This window comes from Haemaphysalis longicornis, unplaced genomic scaffold (genome assembly GCF_048455015.1).
Source record: "Haemaphysalis longicornis isolate Haplotype H1 unplaced genomic scaffold, Haemaphysalis longicornis Haplotype H1 scaffold_9, whole genome shotgun sequence".
In the NCBI taxonomy this organism is placed as follows: domain Eukaryota; kingdom Metazoa; phylum Arthropoda; class Arachnida; order Ixodida; family Ixodidae; genus Haemaphysalis; species Haemaphysalis longicornis.
This window is the reverse complement of record NW_027526460.1, coordinates 12,991,184-13,016,124: the sequence shown is the minus strand read 5'-3', so window position 1 is coordinate 13,016,124 and position 24,941 is coordinate 12,991,184. Positions and strand designations below refer to the sequence as shown.

Here is a 24,941-nt window from a genome sequence, read left to right as displayed (position 1 = left end):
CAGAAGTCTTGTTCTTACATAGAATGGAGCAATGAAGCAGGGGAATACTCACAACGTGATTCAGGTACATACGCTCAGCTACAACGGGGTATACTCACGATACATACGATTCAGGTACAACGGGGGATACTCACAACGTGATTCAGGTACATACGCTCCGCGTATACGCAAGCCCAACGTGAGAAGCACCTCCAATATATCCATTTTATTACTTGTTTCCTGATGTCGGCTGGGACCTGGCACAGGAAGCACTGTAAGAGACGACCACGCTTTCCGGAGGCCGAAATAATTGCATCGAGACAAAGACTGGGCAGGTTTTGTTTATTGATCCTCTGACATCAATCGCTTGAGTTCCGTCGGTGACACCCCGTTCTGTAAGAAGAAAGGAAAAAGAATAACTGTGCTGCACACTAGATTTTGGTACCTTACGCTGCCCAACATTAAGTGGTTGCGGTACAGAGCAGAAGAATAAAGTCTAATGCATCTGTCAAACGGCGCAGTTAAACGTCATATTTATCGTCATCGTCGTCGCCATCGTCATCATCAGCACAACCATCATCTTCATCACGATCACACTTATGCATACTGTAGGACGAAGGCGTCTCCTGAAATGTCATGCCAGCGAAATGGATCGGCTAAACCGTTATCATTTTGGAGTAAGTTACTGAGATTCTGACGTCATTTTGCTACTGTGATATTCTGAATGTGCCATTTTGAAGTGAAGTATTCTGCTAAAAGATAACGTGAAGGTGCTGTCCTGCCAGTACACAGGCTAATAGGTTGTAGCAACTTCAATTCGAAAGGAACTTTTATGTTTGAATATAATAATAGTGTTGTAAGGTCATCGGTAAATCATAAAAGTAGTCTTCGATTAGCTTGCTTCAAATATGAGCCTAATGAACGACTTCATCTGTGTTGAACATCAAAGTGGTTGTACGAAAAGCACGAAATACGTGAAGCAAGCTTCCTTTCGCTGCACCAATTACTTTGAGCGAAAATGACGCTGGCGCGCTTTGAACGAACTTTTCTCTTTCCCCTTTCCTGTACAAGTCAAGCTTTGCTTCTTGAAACAAATTTGCAGTAACTTGTTTTATGTGCTGCACCTGTCCTGTGGGTACTTGTTCTCTCTTCTAGGTTCTGCACCTGTTCTACGTTGTGTACCTGCTGCATTGATTGGCTTGTTCAGTGTTCCGTGCACAAGGAAGAGACTAGCCTTCCAGAAATACCAATACTAAAAAATGCGTCATTAGGAAAACTTGTTGATTGTGCAGTTGCACATTTCAGGTACCAGGAACCAACTAGCCTTTCAGAGATACCATTGATGAAAAGCGCTGTATGTGGAAACTCGCTGATACCGCCACCGAATTGTTTACTTACCGTGGGCAGTGGTTCCTTGAGTACCGCGGTCGTGTCTTTCTTGACATAGTTGCTCATGTACTGGCGAACGAAAGGGCAGATGTACTTGGGATTGACTTCCTCCTTCTCGTTGCGCTCTGCACGAGGGTGAGAGACACGTCATCAGAATTTACACGGTCCTTGAAAAAGCATGCACCAAGAACCATTTCCGGCATTAAGCACTCCGTCGCTTGCATGGTTAGTGCATAACATGAGACCAGCACCATTCCAAAACTGGTATCAAATCGTTACGGTCCGTGCGTGCATGCGTGCGTGCGTGTGTGTGTGTGTGTGTGTTTGTGTGTGTGTAATGCTATCTTTTCCCCAGCAGCAAATATTTAGCATAAAATTGTTTCACGTCCTTGTGACGTCACATCGTCACAGTAACCATTACGAATGAAGAAATTTCAAGAAAGGACGCTGACAGCTCACCGAAGATGAGGCTGACGGTGAGTGAGATGACCATGTGTGCGAGGAAGCCCACAATGCCAATCCAGATGAACGAGATGTGGTAGAACTGGTAGATTCCGCTGCGGAAACAGATCAGCAAAATGTATACACATCTAGCGCTGCCATAACATCGCTACATTCCCCGCACTGTCTGTCTACTTCATGCATTTCGCTTACACCTAACGGGTCCTAGCGAAAATTCTGTTTCTCACGCAGTCCTAGTTTGACTTCGCGTAGCGTTCTATTCCAAATTTGAGCGCACTTCCGACATACGGCGTTACAAATCATGCTTTTCTTAGGCTACTCTCTCTCTCTCTCTCTCTCTCTCTCTCTCTCTCTCTCTCTCTCTCTCTCTCTCTCTCTCTCTCTCTCTCTCTCTCTCTCTCTCTCTCTCTCTCTCTATCTCTATCTCTCTCTCTCTCTCTCTCTCTCTCTAGGCTCGATGCCGTGCACTTTGCGCCGGACTGCTTCGCATGTAGCCTACCTGACACAACCCCTCTCCCCATAGGTAATCCGACAAACGTACGGCGTGCATACCGCGCTTTTAAATTGAGATATCCCAAAGGCCACCTATAGCTTCGGTACTGTGACAGGGTACAGATGCATTTTGCCCTTCACTTTTCTGATGATCGAACTGCTTTCCGCACAACTGCGCTGTGTAGCGAGGCAATGGGGACGTATAGCACCTGGCTTAATATGTCAAGTACAGCAGGTTCTATCCACACCTTGGATATTTCCATCGATGGAAACTATGGACGGAATGCCTTTCGGCTCCAAATCGAGTAGCTGATATGCGAATAGCCTTTTCCCGCACTTCGGAGCAGGGAAGTCCCAGCGTAGCGTAGGACTGCAGTGGCCTCTGCACGCACACTGCGGAGTTCCAGCCAGCACGAAGTTGTCACCGCAGCCGCAGCTGCTTACCACGGGTCTATTCACGCGCTTTCGGTATACGCGTCTAAAAAGTGCGGCAGTTTTTCCGTCCTCTGTTGAGTGATAATGGCAGCGTACTAGCTGAGCTGTTGTATTACAAAGGTACGCAGTCTTTTATACTGCACAGACACTTGCTACAGAGTCAACGTGCCGTTCCGATCATCGAATTTGACGAAGCTCCTGAACATTGAGGCTCTTGAGTGGGGCGTTTAAAAACGCAATTGTTAGATTAAAAACGTCTATCGCCTTACAACTCTGTCCGATGCTGAGTGAAAGTGATTGCATCAAGCCAATTATCATGCATTTGCGCAAATGTTGACAGCGGCCAAATATGCACTTATCATATTGATGTTGTGCCACCTTATGATGCGCTACACCAGCTTAGGAAGGTCCGTAGTCCTTCGACGGGCCAGTAACGAGTTGGCGCCCCATAAAGATGTTTTAACGTGTAGCTTCAGGTGTACCGAACATGCAACATCGTAGAACTGCAACTTCAGCCGCTAACGTGTATCGGCATGCTCGTGTGAGCCAACGTCCACGCATTCCCCTTTCAACCCTTGATGGTTTCTCACGTCGGCAAGCTGGCCCCGTTGAAAGTGCGCATTGATTACATGCAGTAACCGATAACCGCATTTCAGACACTTGGATGCATATCAAAGTGTCCCGTTTTTACCGCTCCCTCTATCCCTCCGATGGCGTCACCTGCTCTTATCACTTCAATCTCTTTATCTTTCCCGCGGTATCAACGTACGTATGTAAATCATCGTGGTGCTAAATGCACGCCTAGTCGCTTACTCGACCAGCTTAGGAGAAATCCTCAGTCGGAGTAAGTTTCGGGGAAGGGAAAACTTCACACACACACGCCTGAAAGTCAGCCATGCAGCTACGAAGGAAGCTATACAACTTTCCGAGAAACTTCGCAGTTTTAAGGAACATTTGTCCTGGCCAAGGGTCGCTGAGAAAGATGCATAGCTTGCCTTTGTAGCTGCACGGCTGCATTTCAGGCGCGTGTGTGAAGTATTCCATTAGCAAATGAGGCTTACGTTGGGATGGGCGGGGGTTCGTAGGATCCGGCGGTTATCGTCTGGTTGAACTCCGTGCACCCAGCCGTAGACGTGGGCAGATCGTCGGCATCTCGCGGGTACACGATAGAGCCCAGGGCCAGCCACCATGACAGCGCCATCGCCAGCAGGATGCCCGTCACGGCACCCTGGGTTATTCGGTGGGCGGCCTTACGCATGCGCTCCCGTCGCCGGTGTGGTCAAAAAGAAATGACAGACTAACATAAAAATACAAGTACGGAAGTCTTCAAGTGAACGACTCGTTAAAAAAGTTAAAAAGTGACATACGCCAGGTTCAATGCTCCCACGTAATGCCTTGCCTAGACGGCCGGCCTTAAAAGTGGGGACGACCCTAGTGACCATTTGGGGTCATTGAATGCTGGGATTAACAAAGCAGTGGAGCGCGGTGAAACAACTTTGAATATGCATCCGTACCGTTTGCCGTTGCCGAAACTTGCTAAAATCAAATCTTGGAAGTTTGTGTTCTCTGGTCTACCGTTTTGGCGATTGCGTTTCATTATTTGTGAGATTTACTTACGTATACGATAGCTTTATTCTCTTCTCGGACAAACAGGAAGTCACGTGTCGCGAAACTCTGGTATGTCGCAGCAATGAGCACTCCGTGAAAATGTTAATTGTCAAGTGACTGTGCATGTGGAACATTTATGATTGCCTCAAAGCCAATGTTGTATGCATTGTTAAAGAAGCGCCCTATCTATGAAGAAACTGGACGTACGCCATTCTCAGAGTTGCTCTCAAAATACTAGCGCAACAGCGAGTTTTTCTAAGTGCTACGCATTACATACCAAGTTGCGAACGACGCTTGGCGCAGAGGAAGCATCCTTCGCTATCTCCTTTCATACCTGTTCATTGCTTTAAGGAAATGCCTCGAACAAAGCTCACATCTTTGAGATTATCTGGCTTTAGTGGATTTGTTATTTCTTTGTCGGTGATTACCACAGAGGGTTCACTGACACAATTTTCACCGTGTTTATATATCAAGAAGGCCAATGCCGTTGCAGCCCGGGTCTGAAAAGCGTGTCCATAGTGGGGCGTGGTGCGACGAAGCAGGAGCGGGTGATTATCGAAGCCTTCATGATATATAAACATGGTGAAAAATGTGTCAGTGAACTTTCCGTGGTAATCACCGACAAAGAAATCGCTTTTCTTAGCGGACTGCAACACGTGTAAGATTGGGTTTTGTGCCTTGCTTGCCTCCTTGTTGCGTAGGGTGTGGCTTTTCTGCGCATGCGAAAGCGAAGGAAATTTGTATTTAGCCAGGGGAGTCCGTTTCCAATAAATCAGTTGTAAGTCCAGTGTCGCCCGTGTCTGTATTCTTCCCTTGTGTAGCGTCTTCAAAATCCACTTCAAAATCTATGAACCAACTGGCCCAGCTTTCTGCTATAGTCAAAAGAGGCAGAGTTAGCCTTACGACGCCCAGTGCAGCCTTCCACCCTGTGTGGACTCACCTTCTTCTTGACGCAAGGAAAGAAGGTGCCAAGGACAAATATGGCCAGCAAGGGACCGGAGAGGGCGCCCACCAGCGACGCCGACGCCTGCGCTCGCGCCAAGACCACCGGGTGAGTATCCTCGCCACCACCAGATGGACTCACCCCTACACACTTCCCCGCCCTTTCCTAATGGAAAGTAGCTCTGTCCAGCACTGCCCCGCAAAACCAGCAACGGCTGTCGGATGGTGTCCGCAATCGGAGTCCTGGACTGAGGACATCCCTCAACGAGGCTGCTCTTCTAGCATACAAAAAGTGCAATAAAAGCTTTCTCTCACCACCACCTGTCTTTGCAGCACATCACGAGCACGCCCTGTGTGGTTCAATGGCCTGAAGGCAACATATTTGCCTCCCGAGTGGCGCGGTGCTCGCGGTATTCGAATTCGACCCCTAAGTCATGCTATCTGCAGATTCTTAGTGTCATGACACTAAGAACCAATCGGGCTTGTTGGTTTATGTCAATCAGCGCAGACACACGAAGGACGAAGAAGAACGTTACACCACAAACGCTGACTTTCAACAACATTCATTGCAAGGAAAAAAGCATCTTATGTAGTAAAATTCTTAGGATGCTTTTTTTCCTTACACTAAATGTTGTTGAAAGTCAGAGCTTGTGGTGTAACGTTCTTCTTCGTCCTTCCTGTGTCTGCGCTGTAAACATTTTGTTTTTATCTGACACGAAATGGTAGCGTTAAGAGAAGATTTGCCCGTTGCTCCTGAAAAGTTCCGTTGACGTTTCGTATGTGCCGATATGGTATTTGCCTTAGTAAAGAATAGTAATGTAATAAAGATTTTGTTCTGCAAATTGGAGGGAAGTTTTCCTAATCTAAATAAATTGCAGCAATTTACAGTGCGAAAACTGATTTCTGCAGTTTAGAGGTACAACGAAAGAAAAGCGGTTCGGCTAAAGGCCTTTGACGGTTTAAAACAAGCGTAAAAGCAATGCCACTACTGCTGTTGTTCAACTTTACTAACTTCTTTATGAGGAATGGAATTTAATCTACTGTTGTCGGCTTATTAACAACTATATTTGTTTACTACGAATCAAAATATATTAATATTCATTCTTTCTTGGAAAAATGAAACTGTCACACACCCTCTAACAAGAATATTGGTACAGAAATTCTCAGAAGTGTTAACTGCCACTGCCACACACCGAGCCCCTGTAAGGTCAGCTTTATATTTTACATGAGTGCATTGCTGAAAACACTTTTTCCGCTGGCATTGTACGCTGCTTTCTATCGAAGTTAGAAGGCCTCATGAACCTCTATAAAACGCTACACACAGCACTTCTTTAAAACACTGCTTCACTGATTTACACAAATGTCTTGCTGGGAAACCTTTTGATCCTGGAAAATGCGAGTTGTTTTATATCAAAGTATTGATTGATTGATTGTAGGGTTTAACGCGCCGACGCAACGTAGGCGATGAGGCGCGCCGTAGTGAAGGGCTCCGGGTTAAGTTTGACCGCCTGGGGATCTTTAACGTGCGCCGAAATCTCGCACACACGGGCGTTTTTGCTTTTCGCCTTCATCAGAAAAGCGGCCGCCGCGGCCGGGAATCGAACCCGCGACCTTGTGCTCAGCAGCACAGCGCCTTAGCCACTGAGCCACCGCGGCGGGTTTATATCAAAGTATGAAGGTCCCGTGTATCCTCACAAAGAACTATACACCGCGCCCGTTTACAGTTGGCTTCACTACTGCAAACTTATGCATTGCTGAGAATACAATTGTCCAGGGACAATACATGATACCCATAAGGTGTTTTATTAAATACCCCGCGTGACCCCATGGCGCACATCGTGTCACGCGATTTTAATCTTTTTTTTTATTTCCTAATTCTTTCTTACCGATTCTGAAGCTGCATTTACATTTACACTGTTATAACGATGACGTTTGTTAACTTGACCAATAATGCTTTTACTTTGTATATACAAGGGGTCACGCTTTTACACGTTGCAGGCAGTTTTTGCTGAGGTACTCGCCAACGAATGATTACTCACCGTTATGATTGTCAGACAATGTAAATATCAGAGACGCCCATGGGAAACACAAATAAGCCTTTATAGCTAATGCAGCCCCGCAGTCGTGCCCTGAAATTGGCAGCGGTCTCGCGACGACAGTGTATATACAGTACGGTTTTCGTTTTGCCGCGCCCCGCGCACAGGTCTTAGGCAGGCTCACCCAGCGCCTGATTCATAACGCCAGTGCTGCAAAACGTCTGTGCTACACACAAGAAAAACGTTATGGTCAGTTTTGTTATAGAAATTTCGCATAAACTACAAAAAATGTAAATGTATACAAGGCATTTAGGTCACTTCTGGCGCCAGTGCGCGCAATACAGCGTCAATTCGCGTTCTGTAAACATCACTGCCACCGCGAAATTACCACTTTGCTTGTATGCAGACTTCTCATGACGCCATCAAAGTGCGAACTTTGACAATTCTACCGTCTCGATGAATGCATTTCATGTAAAGAAGGAGCATTTGTGAAGTAATACGGGCGTTTCTTAACATTTCGCTAGAAAAATTGGATTGATTGAACAACTTTTACTCAGCTTGAAATAAAGAATGGTGCGCGCAGGCACCAGATGGGGTGGCTTCCTATTTGCGGGACCCATGTGTGTCCAGTAATTCTTCTCCTCTAGTCACCAGCTGTTGCTGAATGGCGAGGTCAGAGCTGGACATTAAGGTCTCCCATCGCGAGAAAAACTGGAGCAACGAAGCAGTGGGCAGATTTTTCTTTTCGTTCACTTCACAGCATTGACTACACCCGCTTGTGAATGTCCCTCTTGACAGCGGACGAGAAAAAGTGCCCAGGTTTGGTTTTGGCCTGATACCAAGGAGACCGAAGGTTCTCCAAAAGCTCCTTTCCCCAGTTCGCACTCGCATTGAGCAGTTATGTATAGAGATTATTACAGACTGACCTGAATTATGGACTCCATGGTTCCAGTGAGGAATGCAATGGATATGGAAAGCAGGCCGTAGGCGGCAGCTGCAAGATGTAGAGAGTCGATTATGGGCGCAGCCCCTTGAACAGATCTGAAGCTGAAGGGCGTCGCTACAGGACACTTACCGATGCACTTTGTTACCCGCAAGGCAGCAGCGTCGGTGATGTTCACTCGGGGACGGACGAAGTCGTCCCACGTCACGGCCGCCAAGGCGTTGTAGCCCGACGACAGCGTGCTGTACGAGTACACGACGTTTTTTTACTGAGACAGACTTGATAATAAGTCCTTATTATATCCGTATTCTGCTTATTCTGGAAGCAGAAGTGTACGGAAGTAATCAACCGTGCAACATAGATCTAAAAATTAAAACTAAGTCGCATTCCCCAACGCATCCCTTATATAAAGGCCCATGGGCGTGCCTGCTCAGCCTCATTGGTTTTGAGACGCTAGTCATGATTTCATTATTTTAAGTTCCCTTCAAACTTGGCATACAGAGCCACGTTGCACATATTTCTGATACCACAGTAGGAAACATTTTTTAATCAGCTGTTAAGAACGCTTTGGTCAAGGGATTGTTTGCAATTCGTTTTGAATCATCTTGCGACAATACGATAACTATGCTTTGAGGCTCAGCCTAGTGTCCATAGATAAGGTTTCAGAGTATCGGCACTCTTTTATCCTTTGTTCCGTGCCGCCGCCATGATTATTGGTCAGTTCGCATCACGTGACAGTTGTTTACACTGCGACGGTTCATGGGCGCAACCATTTTGTTGTTTATGCGTTTTATACCTCTGATACACTAGCGTCCGAATGTCATTTGAGCCAAATGTCATTTGACTCAAATGCGAAGTTGTGCTGCTCCACTGAGTTTTGAAAGGCCATTCGGATCAAATTACATTCGAGCCAAATGAGCACCCAGAGGGACGTTTAGGCTCTCAAATGCCGTTTCTAGCACACTCGCGCACAGCGTTCCAAGTCAGCATAAACAAATACATTACTGGCGTACTTAAAACAACCAAATATTCTTAATTGTGGGACTTTGTTTACTTCTCGTTCACTTAAATAGTGATATCAAGATGTAATAATGCCGTACTCAGCACCAGTGCGAGCAAGCGACAAACCAGTGGCCAGACAGCGCGAAAAACCTCGATTGCGATTCAGAATTAAGCAAAAACCATGTCAAAGCTTACGCTATTGATAATTTGATATTATTTTAATGCCAAAGACTGCCGCTAATTTAGATTTTTGGATTATTGTGTAAAAACAGAACTCAACAGCAGCAGTGCCATGCAGCACGGCGAGCGATTGTTAAAGGTTTCAAATGCCGTCGAAATTGTAGTGCGGCACGGCGGATTCTGAATGGCATTCGAAGCATCCCATTTGAGTCAAATGACATTTAGTTTAAACCTGGTCGACATAGCTTGCCCTCCCTGTTCTGCGGCAGCGCGTGACTGACGTCGTTCCGAATGCGAATCAAAGATGATGCGTGTAGCAGCATTTCAGCAGCAGAAGTGTGTTTAAGGATGCCGTTTTGCTGCACCTTCGGTAGTGTTGTTAAGAAACGACCCGGTCGAAGTTAGCGGCGAGGCCGTAGAAGCAGAGATCTCGCAACTCAAACACTAAAATGGCCGCCGTAGCTGACTTGCGTGCCTCAGTGGCTGTACCCTGAAACCTTATCTAGTGACACCAGCCTAGTCTATTCAGTGGTCGTTAGCCCCGTCACGCCAAGTTCGTAAGTCTCTTAATGGGTACTAGCTTATTTGTTCTTGGGACGGTTAAACAGTGTTATTTCCCAATATAGCAGCACGACGCTGGTAAGAATTGTCTTCGAGAAGTTCAAATAAATCTTCACCCAAAAGTAGTATCCGCGTATTACGGGACTAGACAGGGTAATGCGATTATGGGTTATAACTTATAACGATCAAATTTACCGTGTGTTGATTTAGTGTCAAATGATTGTATTGTGTTCACGGAGGCTTTTACCTGAGGGAACCGCTGAAGACTGAGGCGACAAGAAGGCCACTCAGCCCAGGGTAGTCCCGCAGTAGATCTTGCACAATGTAAGGCATCAGCTGGAACGAGTCAGAAGGGGAGGGGGGAGTTTTTGATAGCGTACAGTCCAGATAGACCCCGCAACAATCTATTAGCTACTCGCTCTGTGCGCATGTGCTAGGGTAAGCCATGTGCTTTGTAAGCCATCTGACGGTCACTACGTGCAAAAACGGCGCTTTTATTGTGCATGCACGTTCTTCGGGACGTCGTGAGAACAGGACGTCGTGCCTATAACTACACTCTTACGAGTCAACTTGTCACCTGTTGATCACCTAGTTAGCGCTGTAAATCTATATCGTCTACGTGACGAAGTTGTGTGCTGTAGTAAACGCTCGAATGACAATCGAAGCGATCTGCGCTCAGCATGTGTGGTGCATGCACGCAGTCGAGGGTGGAGCGCCGTTTGGGCGAAGCAGCGCTGACCTGGTCCGCCTTCTCGATGTCCCCCGTGAGCCTGGGGTCGCAGTCGTTGTACACGGCGTAGATTGTCAGGCCGGACAGCACGGACAGCAGCAGAGTGAGAGCCACGCCCGGTACGTTCAGCAGCAAGGCCCTGCGCACGAGTCGGCACGGAGGCGTCACAACGCCGCCTCACCGGATCCATCGGGTCCAGAGGATTCGTTCTGCTACGTCGTGTGCCTTTCAGGGGCGAAGCCCCTTAGGGTCTCGGGCTGTCGGCGTCTCCTCTAGTCGTCGTCGTTCGTCGTCGCCGTAGTCACGGTACTAAAACACCGGGACACTTGTTTTCCACCACATCGCGCTAGAACGTAACGCGTACTAAAAGAACACACCGGGACACTCGTTTTCCAACACCTCGCGCAAAAACGCTTCGTGCTTCGAGCAAAGCTGTATACCTGTACCCCCCAACGGTTTCATCTCCGCGAGCAAAAACGCCAAGACGCCAAGAATACACTTATACACTGCGTGCTTCGCCCCTCCTCAGGTTTAGTGGAGATGGGAAGTTTTTCTGAACCGAAAAAAAGCAAGAAATATGAAAAGCTTTTCAAATTTCGCGCTACAGTGACGCAAGATATGCAGGAGTGACGGACCTGTTTTTGGCCAGCAACAAAAACACGATGTGTTAACTGACCATTGGTGTTCTAGTTATACGACCAAACACAACTAGAGGCTCGCTACTATCGCCCATACATGAATGTTTCCTTGGCGGTGGATTTGGTCGGCCGCCGCCAAGAGCACAAATAAGATTCTGTGACGTCATAGAGAACTCTTCAGAAAGTGGCTGGGGAGTTAATTGCCACACGTTCATAGGTTTTCCTTAATATCTCTATTATTTTTTGAAGTTTGCGATGGTTGGTATCATTGCTGTCGGGACGAAGCAGTCTTTTTAATGAACCAAACTTGCGTTTGGCCTTCATTACCCATTAAAAAATTTGCACATAATTGACACTATTCGGCTGTTCGCTGATCTTCCATTCACCGAATTATTCGTGGCTGTGCCGCAGAGCCCACGAGGCATGTGAGGCCACTGCGACAGGAATATGATGCGGTGCGCAAATTAGTCAGTAATAACGCGTCCCCCGCACTGCGAAATCAAACGCGGAACCATTGCGCTTATGTAATCAAACGTAAGGTCAACAAGAAGCCGCATTTCAGGCAATCAAGCCATAATCCACGTGTCATTCCCACAGCGCCCTTTTGAAAGTCTATTTTAATGCGAAAGCACCAAGTAGACCATCCGGCGAAAAAGCGGCGTCGGCAATGTTGGAAGCAGTGAAACGCCTGGGAATTCACAGAGCCACATGGGAAGCGGAGAGAGCGGTAGTGCTGCGTTCGTCGTCCGCTGGCGGCGAACGTCATGAACCACGCGCCAGGGCGTTCTGTTACGAGAGCAGCGCGGGAAATCTTCAGCCTCCCCATCCGCGCAACTGTTACCAGCGATCCAGGCCGCTCGGCGCTTCAGTAGAAATCTCGGCAAAATCTTCCAAATGATTCCGTTCTACAGCCGACATGCTAGGGCAGAAAAACTAAAAAGTCACCCGCACCAATTCAGTCGCAAAATTGGAAAACATTACTCGAAGAGCAAAAACCAAAGGAACGTTCAGCGGAGTTCAATTAGACATTAATGCTTTTACATTAACAACTACTAAGACGTGGTTAGCTGTCATCAGACCTCATTAGGTGTGTGCCATTTGGGGCTATTACTTCCAGAGCCTTCCGATACAAAAACAGACAGGGATAAATTCACGTGTTAGGAGCGTCACTCACTTTCGGGCCTTCCTCAGAGAGGCAATGCTGGAGTAGCGTTGCACCTGCGTCTGGCTGGCGCAGTAGGCACTCATCCAGCCGATGGTCCAGCCCAGGACAACGTTCCACGTGGTGTACGTGTCGTACAGGCTCGGGCTGAAGCTGCGAACGCCCAAAGCACGAAACTGCCAGTTACATTACTCTCTCCACAGGGGAAAAACGTCGCACTTAAACTTGTACGTGCGGCTTCGATCTTTTCCTGTTCTAACGCGTAGACATACTCAGTTTCTGGTTGCTACTTCCAAAAACCCTTGTTGACCCAATTTACACTGAAGATATTCTGTGGACAGTGAACATTCATTCTGAATACTAATTTGGCAAGATAACTTTTCAAAACTATTTATGCATTTTTTTTTTCAGCAGTTAGTCGTCAAAAGTTGGTGACGATTGAGTTACGCCCGAATGGTATACCACCTCTGTGCTGTCTGGCGTAACCGCCACTTAAACATGATACTGAGCGCCAGCCAACATTTCCCGCTCATGCTAGCTGCGCGAGACATATTTAATGACTTTTAAGCTCTTTCTAGAAACTGATCATGACATGGATACGATGTGATGCCCCGAAAGGTTGGACGTGATCGCGCGTTACGAAAACGCATGCCATGTCATTTCAGGAACGTTGTGCATCAGACGTTGTGCGTCAACTACAAAGTGTTATTTGCAGAATATTCCAGTGAGCGGAAGTCTACTCAAAAAGCAGCATCAAATAAACCGTTTCCTCTACGAACCACACCAGAGTTCACATAATGCATAGTGTTGCAGGCTTGTAGACAGATTAGGAGCGTTGTGCGTTGTTGTGCTGAGCCCAAGGACACGGGTCCGATTTTAAGACAGTGTTTCTGACGGAGGCGAAAAGCAAAAACGGCCGTGTGTACGAGATTTCGGCGCACGTTAAAGATCCCCAGGTGGTCAAAATTAATCCGGAGCCCTCCACTACGGCGCGCCTCATCCCGTCGGTGCGTTAAAGCTGATAATTGCTATCAGCAAGACAGAAAATAAACAATATTCAAATGCTTTCAAAGCGTATTCCGAACCAGATGGAGGTCGTTCACTGAATTCCATTCGCTGATTTCGCCGCATCGCTCCTGGTGACCAGCCGGAGCTGATCCTCCATGGCGGCGCCATAAGGACCCAGTATTCGGCATCGTTAGGTGAAGAAATAGACAAAGGCGGCACCTAAATTATGTCAACTGGACTGTTTACCACAGTTTCAATGCTTCCTGAACACACGTGAAACGCATGTCGTAACAGCAGTCAAGGGGTACTGACTCATTATTGTTTTAGGCGCCGTACAGCCTCGCGAAAGCCTGCGAGCCAGGTCGAGGTATACCGCAAGCAAACCCACCCAGGAATGGCAGTTGCCCAGCTTTTCTGCAGCCGTGTTGTTGTTTTCCGCCGTATATCTAAGCACGTGGACACAATGACGAAAGCGCGAGCAAGGTGAGAAACGGCAGCCTAAGCAAGCCTTTCTGCAGCGGCGTCGTTCCCCGTGTCCAGGTTCCTCTTTCGACAAGCCCTTCACCCCTGTCCGCAAACATCGTAAACTCGTACGTGGCCACAGATAGCGCAGGGACGCGCATACACCCTGGACAGATTGGGCCCAAGCTGGGTGAGCCGTTCGTTTCCTCGCCCGAAGCGACAGTAATTAGCGCTGCTCTTGAGCCGTTGTTTCCCCGTAGCGCAATTGTTATGCTTCCGGGTTGTATCAAGGGCATCAGTATGCTTTCGCCCTCCTAGACGTGTTGTTAGACGTGAAAATATTTCAATAAATACGACAGCAAAAGCGCTTCGGCATTTTATCAGCCCTCTTAAACGAACATTTCGTAACGTTTCTGCTGCGTAACGGTGCGACTTTACAGCGAATTTTTGTTTGTACACTATAAAGGCGGCGTGCTTTGCGTTTATCGATTCGATTCTTTGCATTTCTGTGTGTGCGTTCTTAGCAACGGCTGTTGCACAGTTCACGTATCCCGCTTAGTTCCTTTTGCAGTGAAGTGCAATATAAATTTTTTTTAGGTGCGGAGCACCCTGTAGGACCGCACAATGTCCGTCCGCGTCCGTGCGCATAGCATTTGCAATCGCAAACAATTACACAGGCACCGGCAGGATTCGAGCCTCTGTCTGGTAGCCCAGACAGAGTTAGTGTCACTCGCCTTACCCATTGGGCTACGACCGTGAGTTAGCACCCGAGAGTCAAACGGCTTACTCCCTCGCCTGTAGTGGTGCGGAGTACCTTAGGACCTCCCAGTGTCCATCCGCGTCCATCCGTGCGCACACCACCATCAAGCGAAAATCAAGCGAAATTTGATTTGAGCCATGAGTTGCAGACTCATTGAGGGAATAATCAAGGGGCGACTCGCGGCTCAAATCGAATGACGGTCGGATCGCAAATCGGACGTCACTCAGGTGCAACTGAGATGTCATTTCGAGTCCCCGTACTCCGCACCCTCGCCGTCATCCACGGAGTGGAGATGCTGCCATTTTTTTTATTTATAAGACCCACAGCCTTTTCCGCTCGTATGAACTCCTCTTCGTATTCCCTGTTACTTGTGTCTTTCTCTAGTGTTGCTTTCTTTACTATACCTACCACTTTAGCACCTTTCCGGTGGAAACGTAGAGGGAAACGGCTTCAAAGAGCCCTGGAAGGAACTACAACTTAAGAAAGAATTGGATAATTGTGCGAAGAAGATAATGCATCAAATGAAGGAACCCGCATCTCGCTGCTTCATGTCAAGAGACGACGGAGTCGTCGACAACACTCCGCGCCTCAGCTGACACGATTTCATCCCTTCCTTTTTTTCTTCCTCGGACGTAACGAGTTCCGAAGAGACCGCAAAGGGGCCGGCCCTGCACGTGACCAACGGTGTAAGCGGTGCGTTGTTGTCACAGCACTTGTGGTGGCGATAACCGGAAGAGTGGGGAAGTTTTTTTCCGTGAACGTTCCCGATCCGCCGCAAGGTAGCCTCCTCTCCCTCGAGCCCCCTTAGCGCTATTTTATTTTTAAGCAAACAGTTGAAGCTGCTGTGTCACCCTGCACTCCACTTGACTTGTCGTGGCCAAACATGGAAATATCCTACGGGTGCAGGTAAGGCCGCCGCTGTACCGTGGCGTCGAGAAACCACTCAAAATCTAGCAATGTGGCTATTCTGTGCGTAGGGACGGTGTTAATGCTTGTTGCACTGCGGTAAAGTTTGAGCTTACAGGAAGTTAGCTTGGACCGTTACAAGCTTTCGGTGGCGTCGTGTTTATGCACACGCACGCACTTACACACACACACACACACACACACACACTTACACACACACGCAAACTAAATATTGCAACGCCGAACACGATCTCTGCCGTCTCTTTTAGGCTTATAGCTGTAAAAATGTTTTGACGGACCTGCGGATTAGCTTAACACTATTCATTGCTGTGTCATTTAATGTACAGTTGAACCTCGATTTAACGAAGACACCGGGACCCGGTAATTATTTTGTTAAATCAGGAACTTCGTATTATTGAGAGAACGACAAATTGATGGTCTAGAGAAAAGGCTTGCGATTTTCGCCTGCTCGCTCTTCGTGAGTAGAGTGAACACACACTTCTCGTAGCTGGTCAGTGACGTCAAAACGTCCCCGACACCCTCATCATCATATCATCACCACAACCACCACACCACCACCACCACCACCATAATCATAATCATCATATCTACGCCCACTGCAGGGCAAAGGCATCTCCCATTAATCTCCAATCATCCCGGTCCTGTGCTAACTGCGACCAATTTATCCCCGCAAACTTCTTGATCTCATCTGCCCATTTAACTTTCTGCCACCCCTTGCCACGCTTGCCTTCTCTTGGGATCCACTCTGTTACCCTTAATGACCTTCATGACGCACTTCCTCACCGGAGCAGGATTGGCCACCCTAGTGTAGTAATGGCCACAACCTTCCACGAATACGCCAATTAACCCACGACACCCTCGTGGGCCCCAGCAAACCGCCTCAGAAGGTCGTCGGCGTTCATCACCTGGCTTGGTGTGGGCACGGGAGCTTCGACACTAGCCGGATCAATCGCATATTCAGACTCGTCTCGTGCGCCGGAAACAAGCTGCACTACCTCCTCGTCGTCGAGAACTTGTGTTGTGTCAGCGTGCGCGTCTGCGTCGGCGTTCACGAAGTCGTCAAAGTTATGATCTGCGGCCACCCCGTCACGCCGACGACGCTCTTCCCAAAAATTGGGCGATGCCTCTTCCTGCTCGTGTTAAGGGCTTGTGGAGCCCGCAACACGAGCTAACAGCACACTGCCAGACATTGCACACGTCAAAAATTAGGAGAAAACTCTTTTCCTATGCATCTTGTTTTTTTTTTCGGAATGCTTCGTCAAATCGTGTTTGCGGCGAAGTTTGTTTCGTTATTTATATAGTTTGTAAAAGCATTGAGCCTATGGGCAACTGTGGGGGTAATTCGAATTTGTTCGTCAAATCGGGAAATTCGTAAAATCGAGTTTCAAGTATAATGGTAATCTATAGTTAAAGCACTTGGAAATTTTGTGCCCAATGGTGCCCTTTTTTGAACTATCCAAAAAGGTATACGCATGACCATAAAGTTTCAGCGTAAAGATTTGGCATTCAGTATTTATGATTTGAGTCTCGCTTTCCATCCGTGCTTCTTTGCCAGAGTTATTCTCTGGGCTTACGTCCCGTTCCCTATGCATACAACTTGAACCGACGTGCTCTATACTCGCTAGGAAGAACTCATGTCTGGACCCGGTTAGGACGTCTTTGCCCCTGCCCGTACATATGCGGCTTCCGAAACACATAAAGAATCAGCACTGTCGCTGCAAATATGTTCGGCTCATTTTTAACAGCGGATCTGCTTTTGCTGGCCGTAATGTGTGCGGCGTCAGAAAAATACCTCGGGTCATGTTTACTCCAACCGTTTACCGCGCACGTTATTACGCGCTTTGCGAGGAACGCCAGGCGTCGTGCAGGCTTGAGCGTGGCGCTCGCAAGAAAATACCAAGAAAACAGTTTACGTGCGTCCGCGCCTCAAGGGGGGAGCACAAGACAGCTCGCGCTACAGACGCCCAGTTCGCGAACCCGGTCGCTGCCGGTTCTAGCGCGTTATGACGTGCTCCATTTTGGGATAAATGTGAAAGCTTGCGGACAAAACGATCCGGGCCCGCCAGTCATGCCTCAGGTAGATGACGACATAGACGGATATGATGATGACTACTACTACCACAGCGAAAAGCGACGATCGAACATGTGATAAACAATTTCAGACCTAATGCAATGCGTGGTGGTGTATCATTCATTCTTTACATAGAAAGAAATCCTCCAGCTTCGCATCCAAGTCCTGCGCGTGAGTGCAAGCTTTCCTGATATTTTAATCAGAAAATTTATCCCTTTATCGTGTTCTTTTCTTTTCCCTCCGTCCTCCTCCCTACTGCTTCTGGTCCTATACAACGAAGTTACTCAAGACGTATTCACCCCGTCATCACTCCGCATTATTTTATCAACACATAAATTCATGCATGGATAATAATCGGGGCTTTTTCATCAGTACATAACTGAACCTCCCATTACTTTTGATGTGTTGATCCGATTAGTTCGGACCCGCCTCGGTGGCTCAGTGGCTAAGGCGTTGCGCTGCTGAGCACGAGGTCGCGGGTTCGATTCCCGGCCGCGGCGGTCGCTTTTCTGATGGAGGCGAAAAGCAAAAACGTCCGTGTGTGCGAGATTGCGGCGCACGTTAAAGATCCCCAGGTGGTCAAAATTAATCCGGAGCCCTCCACTACGGCGTGCTTCATCGCCTGCGTTGCGTCGGTGCGTTAAACCCAACAATCAATGAACCGATTAGTTCGGCTGCGGATTTGATTTTAAAGGCGAAAGCCTTACATGTCCCATTTTGATAAAAGGCGGCAACATCGGCGTTGTTCCCGAAATATAACCGTAAAAATAAGTCATCAAGCGTTCGACGCTAGAAGAACGAGCGATTGCACCGGAAAAGAAAGAGCACCGCGCCTGCGCAGTGGGAGAATGCGGTGGCGCATTGGCGCACCGCTGCTGCACCGTCGCCGGGTTTCACATCAATATTTACTAGAGGTAAATCCAGCGCAAGTGTCTGCAAGAGGCGGGCTTCTACGAGCGTGCCATCATGTACAGCGAAGAAGCTTCCCGCTGTTACTTGGCAGTTGGCAAGGCGATCGCCAATAAGCCCAAAGGTGGCTTATGACTGCATAAATCGTAATTGATTGATTGAAGGGTATAACGCGCCGACGCAACGCAGGCGATGAGGCGCGCCGTAGTGGAGGGCTCCGGATTAACTTTGACCACCTGGGGATCTCAAACGTGCACCGAAATCTCGCACACACGATCGTTTTTGCTTTTCGCCTCCATCAGAAAAGCGGCTGCCGCGGCCGGGAGTCGAACCCGTGACTTCTTGATCAGCAGCACAACGCCATAGCCACTGAGCCACCGCTGCGGGTCATAAATGGTAATTTTTCTTGTTTAAAATAACTTCAATAATTTAAACCAGTTTTTTTCCCACGTATAGTTATTAGAAAATGCTTTTATCAGAAATTTTCAAAAGCATCTCTCATCCTGAGCAAGAAAACAAAATATTGACTATTGGTCGCTTTTGTCGTCAGGAGCCACAAGAATTCAAGTTGCAAGCCAAGCCAAGTTCTCACGCTTTCACCTTCTTTAGCGGCACCTATGGAGGCACGCGAGTGCAGCGACAGACTTTCCTCTGGTATATATTAGTCTGACACTCTATGGGCCGGACGGCCGTGCGGTGAGCTCCTTCAGCCGAGCTTCACACTCTCTACGTTTCCTCACCCGCCGGCGCAGCAGTCACCAGCGTGTGAGAGTAGGTCCGTTCGATTGTGACACAACTACTGCAAAGCATAAATGTTTTGGACTTGCTCATTATTATCCAGCGTTGAACTTGCGGTTAAAAAGTGGGCACGACAACAATTACGACTGTTGCAAAACGGCACTATCGATTCATCTAATGCGAGGTGCTACCTGTTATTGCACTTTCCTTGTGATCCTCACCATAGAAGAATAATCAAATTAGTGTTTCTGCAGGCGTATTCCGCATGATAAGAACACAGTACTAATTAAAATACGCCCTCCATAGATGGCTGTAAAATTGCAGCTGTAATAATGCCCTTCTTGGTTTCGAAACAGCGCGCTCATTGAATTCTTGTTTTCTTTCTTTTCAAGTCCTCGCTAGCAGCCCTTCCTTTACCCGACAGTCTCTCGTTATTTGGGAATAATCAAGCTGCAGTGTTGCCGCCACAGATTGTACATATAGTTCGGGGCAGCGTTGTAGCCTGAAGATGGCCACATTTTATTGCCATGCCGGCTACTGATAGGGCGCTTATCTTAATGTGCCGATAGCGGCTCATAGCTTGGACGTGCGGAGTTGCCTAATAGGCGTGTCATCAGCGCTCATGCACAAATGGACAGTTCAGTTAAAGACAAACGACCCGGCTTTGGCAGCGTAATAAAGTACGCAGTCGAAAGGGAGAATTAGGCTCGAGGCGGAACGGCATGAGGCCGGAGGGGCGTGCAGCATGAAGCTATTTGAAGGGAGATGACCTTTGTAGGGCTACGAGGGCGAATGCACACCTGCAGGTCTGTGACTGCTTACACAACCGCTATGCGTTCATGACCAGCAATGATGGCGGCAAGAAGCGGCACGCGATTACACAAGGCGTTCCTCAAGGCCCGTTATCTCCCTCCCCCTCTTTCTTTATCATTCTCTTTTTTCCTCCTCTCTCCCAACTCAAATTGCTTCAAGCCAAGGTCGAAGCGTAACTTTGTAATAACGAGCATGAATTTGGAGATATGGAGCCTTTTATAGCGTTCGACGGGGAAAAAAGAAGGAAAGAAGGAAAGGATAAAAGAATGAACTCAAGAAGGAAAAACAAAGAAATAAAGCAAGACAGGAGCTTACAACAAGTTTTTTATTTATTTATTTATTGTGTGGATCTCGCTACCCAACCAAGAATGAGAGTAGGAAGGGCCTCAACAGCGGCAACGAAGTGCCAGATTGAACGGTTCAGGGAGATAATCAGAATGTTTCCTTTATGCCAGTGGTTATCAGCCATGACTGCCCCGGGGACCCCTTTCGGGCTTGCGGTATGGATGGGGGACCCCACGATGGAGCGTAAGTTGATCGGGTCCATATTGTGAAACAAGTTGTACTGGAAGCTATAAGTCGTCTAGGCACCCATATGCTGCTGTTTGTGTGTCTGTTTTCTGTCTTCTCATATCTGGCGTGTTGTGCACAAATCAGATGTTAAAATATGTGCTACGCGGAGAAGCTCAACGTACAAGTAATGCGGCGGAGCCACCTTTTTGCATTGCAAGAAAATGCTGGCAAAATCGTGAAAAAAAGTTTTGTGGGAAGCTTCGCGGACCCCTGAAATGCTCTCGCGGACCCCCTGGGGTCCACGGAACCCCGTTTGAGAACCACTGCAGTTTATGCGAAAGATGAGCTAGTTCATACTCCCCTAAAACTTTGTTCGACAGAGAAACGAATCACGTGCTGCGTTCTGAACACCCCAAGTGACGCAGCCATTCTAGGTTGTCATTTTTCTTAGTAGGCCGCCGACTCTCCCATAGGCGAAGATTTTGCCGTTATTTTATTTTTCTTGGCCCACTGGCCACCCTCCCCCAATAAAGATTTATTCGATTTTTAAATAGGTAGTTAAGTGCCATCGCCACATTAGCTATACAGAATAGACCACAGATTGCAACCATCGTGTAAAGTTTGAGCGCGAACAAAATAAGGGTTTGCTCAGGAAGATTTTTTAAACACGCTCATATTGTTTATTGTTGCAACGCACCTTATATATGACGAAAGCCCTCATGCTAAATCTTTAGTGTAACCTTTTATTAACATGCTGTACATAATTACGGACGTTCGTACGACTTCATTCTAAGTTAGTGAATAACGGAATGACCTAACGTGGGTCTTAGATTATTGCATAAGAACCTTTCTTATTGTTTCTACAGTGTCTGAGGGGGTGAGGGGCAAAGGGGGGCATGTAGCTTTTCTTCTAAGGGAACAAACATTGCTCGCTTGCGGCGTAACCTGCAAGCTTGCTTTCCGCACAGCTACTTGATTGTGCAGTGAAGTCACCGTTGATGCACAAAGTTTTTTTTTTTTTTAACAGTTGCATGTGAGTAGTAGCGCTAAAACGTAAATTAAAGCGAAGCTTTCTGTGCCTTACTGATGCCGTTGACGTCCAAGTAAAGCGCACCTCAGGAAAGCCAACTTTACACAATGGGTTTCACGAAAGCTGCATCAATTATACACCACATAACATAACAAGGGATGTCTTTGAACACCTAACCGACCCCTCGTAATATGCAAAATACTGAAAAAGATCGACATTTGGGCGAGTGGATATTGGTTATACATCTTGAACTTTAGCGTTATAGACAAAGACAGGACGTAAAGAAGACGACAGGACATTATAGTCAAGGTGCACGTCATGATGTAAGAGCGCGTGGGTTCGGTCGTAATACTTATGTTTCCGTTTTCTTTGCGATAAAATTAGTTGTGAGTGCAGCGTCGTCCTGTCGTCTTCTTTACGTCCTGTCTACGTCTATCCCGTTCAAGATGCAAACGCAAAATATAGTTTGGCAGTACATACGGTCTAAGCGGGGTTAGACTTTGGCTTTGTACTTCCGTGGCGTATGGTTGGACGTTGGCTTTGTGTCTGAGTTGAAGCGGACTTTAGCTTCAGGCTTTGGTAGTTTGGATTTTGGGCTTTGGGAGAGCGGATTTTGGATTTTGGATTTGACTCAGGCTTCATGGGAGAAAGCTTCGCGTTTAAACCGTATTTATCTTAAGAAAGTGGCCTTTTTATATAAAAGTAGCACGTCATATTAGGTATACGCCTTCTATGTTCTGGCGGTTATGTCATGGGATGTCGCTCGCTAGGAATTTACTCGAACACATTTTTCAAACACATTTCTCCAAATCTGAGAAACGGCATGGCATTACATAGCATAGCATATCGTATACCGTACATAGCATAGAGTAGCACAGTGCAGCGTAGAGTAGTGTAGCATAGCATAATTTCAGTGTATTTAATTATAAAGTTGTCATTGTATCAGCAGAATGGCATTAACTCATAAAAACAGTAAAGGAATGTCACTCGTGTTTTCGTAGGTTTGTGTCACTGTCAGTTCCAATTTAAACAGGTTCGCGAGGAAATTAGCACCTTTCAACTGTTTACGGCTATAGAACCATTCCCAACGTCACCATCGTCTTACTTGGTGAATATGAGCCGTCCACCGTCGCCGGCGATCTTCCACATGTTGCCGATGCCACCCAAGTGGTACATGCCCTGGCATCGGAGCATAAAAAAAAAAAACACACAACAGGAAAAGCTAGTGTTTTCTTTTTGAACTTATCTCAGGGAAGTGCAAACGCTAAAAGCGTAGTTTTGGCCGATATGAGTGGGTTAACTCTTTCAATCAAACGGTTTTATAGAAAGAGGTAGAAAGAGACAGAAATGAAGTTATATGTTTCTTGGGCTTCAAAAGGGGTGTCATTTTTGTCTTAACCCATTGCGTTGAAGTGAACATAACACTCACCGATGCGATGACCATAATGTATCCGACGTATATTAGGACCATTTGAACCACGTCTGTCCAAACAACTGCTTTGATGCCTCCCTGCATAAACAGAACAGCGCGGCAGCAGTCAGCCGACCGGTGCTGCGAACGCGTGCTAACACGCCAGGAATAGGTTGGCAATGGCGGCGCAGTAAACTGCGTAAGTATCTGTTGTTTGAAGTTGTCCATGCCAATGGGGTGGTTACAAGATTCTGGCGCAAGATGTGTGAAAACGATTAGATCGAGCCATCAGTTGCAAGCCGCCGCAAAAGTCGGCATCAGCACCAACCTTGTGTCTGACTGCAAGACCTGCGGGTGCACACCACTTTTTAGGAGCCCAAGAGCACTCAAGCGCTGTTTCTACTAGCGAAGCTTTTCGAAGTCTTCATGTTCGCAAAAAAAAAAAAAATATCGAAAAACGTTTGAGCAAACCCTCTGCGGCATTCTTTAAGAAGGAATTTGATTACATTGGCGGCGCATGTTATTGGTTGGAGTATCTGGCTGGTGTCGCTGTTAGGCTTCAGCACAAAGTTCCTTTACCTTTTTTTTTCTGGCCCGGGGGGTAGGGGAGGGTCCTGTCGTGTATTGAATTCTGACGTCATGAGCGATTTTTCTCATATATTGCAGGGAGCAATACGTATGCACTGTTGCTTGACAGCGTTTGTAGCGTCCCTACCCATTTATATGATTACCGCCTGCTCTTCCAATTGCACTTTTCTGATGCTGTCTATCAGCAGTTCCTGAAACGATTACCTTGCCTAACAATGCAGACCCAGAATTGCTTAACTCGCACACCTGATATGTGGTTAGTATCATTTCCCCGAACGAATTACTTTTTCCTAGCATTGGCACATAACATTCCGTCCACATTAAACAGCAACAGCGTCGAATTTTCAGGACGGAGGTTTACGAGACATGCCCTTCGTGATGCTTATGTCAATAGGTAAATGTTGTGGACAGTGTTTTATCTACATATTTTGTCGGTCTGTTGTTTTGAATGCTTTTAAGTAAGAAGTGTAAAAAGTTTTGTCTGCCATTGCCTGCTTCCCTTTTGTTGGAAATCCAATGCTGCTTTTACACAAATGTTTAGGTATGTAAAATAGGCTTGCTAATCTTGTGATTGTATAACTTTTGTTGTTTACAATTATTTTTTTTTATTGAGACAATACTGCAGGCCAGAATTAGGCCCAAGCAGGAGGGGAAAGATAAAAACATAGCATATCAGGCAAATGTAATTATACAATCTCTATCTTAGAAATCACCAACAAAAGAATGGAAAACGACAAAAAATTTCCACATGTGAAACGCTGATCAATTGTCGCATGCAGATTAGGCGAAGTGAACACAGAGGGAGGAAGACTGTTCCAATCGGATATTGTTCGCGGGAACTGTATGCATGTGTGTTATCGAAGTTTCTATTAAGCCCCCATGCCCCGTCAAGCTGCGTCTAGCAGTTTTTTATGTCAGGGTGACTTTCAACATTGTAATGTAGCAAATAAAATTGATTTGATTTGATCTTTCGTCCCAGTTCCTAGGCGGTTTCACTAACATGTCTGAACTCCCCCCCCCCCTCCCCCCCCCTCCCCCCCTCCCCCCCCTCTTTCCTCCGCAGCCATCGTGTTGGCAATGGTGTACATTAGCTCATTTGACGTTGAGAGCAACTTTTTTTAAAAAGAAATATTAGGAGCTGTAAGCGCTGGG

General features: G+C 47.1%; 1 protein-coding gene across 1 annotated transcript in view; it reads right to left on the bottom strand.

Annotated features, from left to right (window-relative positions):
- Positions 1–304: 304 nt before the first annotated feature.
- Positions 305–24,941, bottom strand: part of LOC144152015 (sodium-coupled monocarboxylate transporter 1-like) — a 36,915-nt gene continuing 12,278 nt past the window's right edge. Inside the window, exons 6-17 of the mRNA XM_077683200.1 lie at positions 23,220–23,300; positions 22,896–22,969; positions 12,572–12,712; positions 10,769–10,898; positions 10,277–10,365; positions 8,419–8,528; positions 8,270–8,337; positions 5,306–5,392; positions 3,819–3,985; positions 1,828–1,925; positions 1,378–1,493; positions 305–372 (exon numbers count right to left, since the gene is read on the bottom strand). Of these exons, the coding sequence (XP_077539326.1) occupies positions 322–372; positions 1,378–1,493; positions 1,828–1,925; positions 3,819–3,985; positions 5,306–5,392; positions 8,270–8,337; positions 8,419–8,528; positions 10,277–10,365; positions 10,769–10,898; positions 12,572–12,712; positions 22,896–22,969; positions 23,220–23,300 (1,212 nt within the window). The 3' untranslated portion in view covers positions 305–321. The remainder of the gene's footprint in view (positions 373–1,377; positions 1,494–1,827; positions 1,926–3,818; positions 3,986–5,305; positions 5,393–8,269; positions 8,338–8,418; positions 8,529–10,276; positions 10,366–10,768; positions 10,899–12,571; positions 12,713–22,895; positions 22,970–23,219; positions 23,301–24,941) is intronic.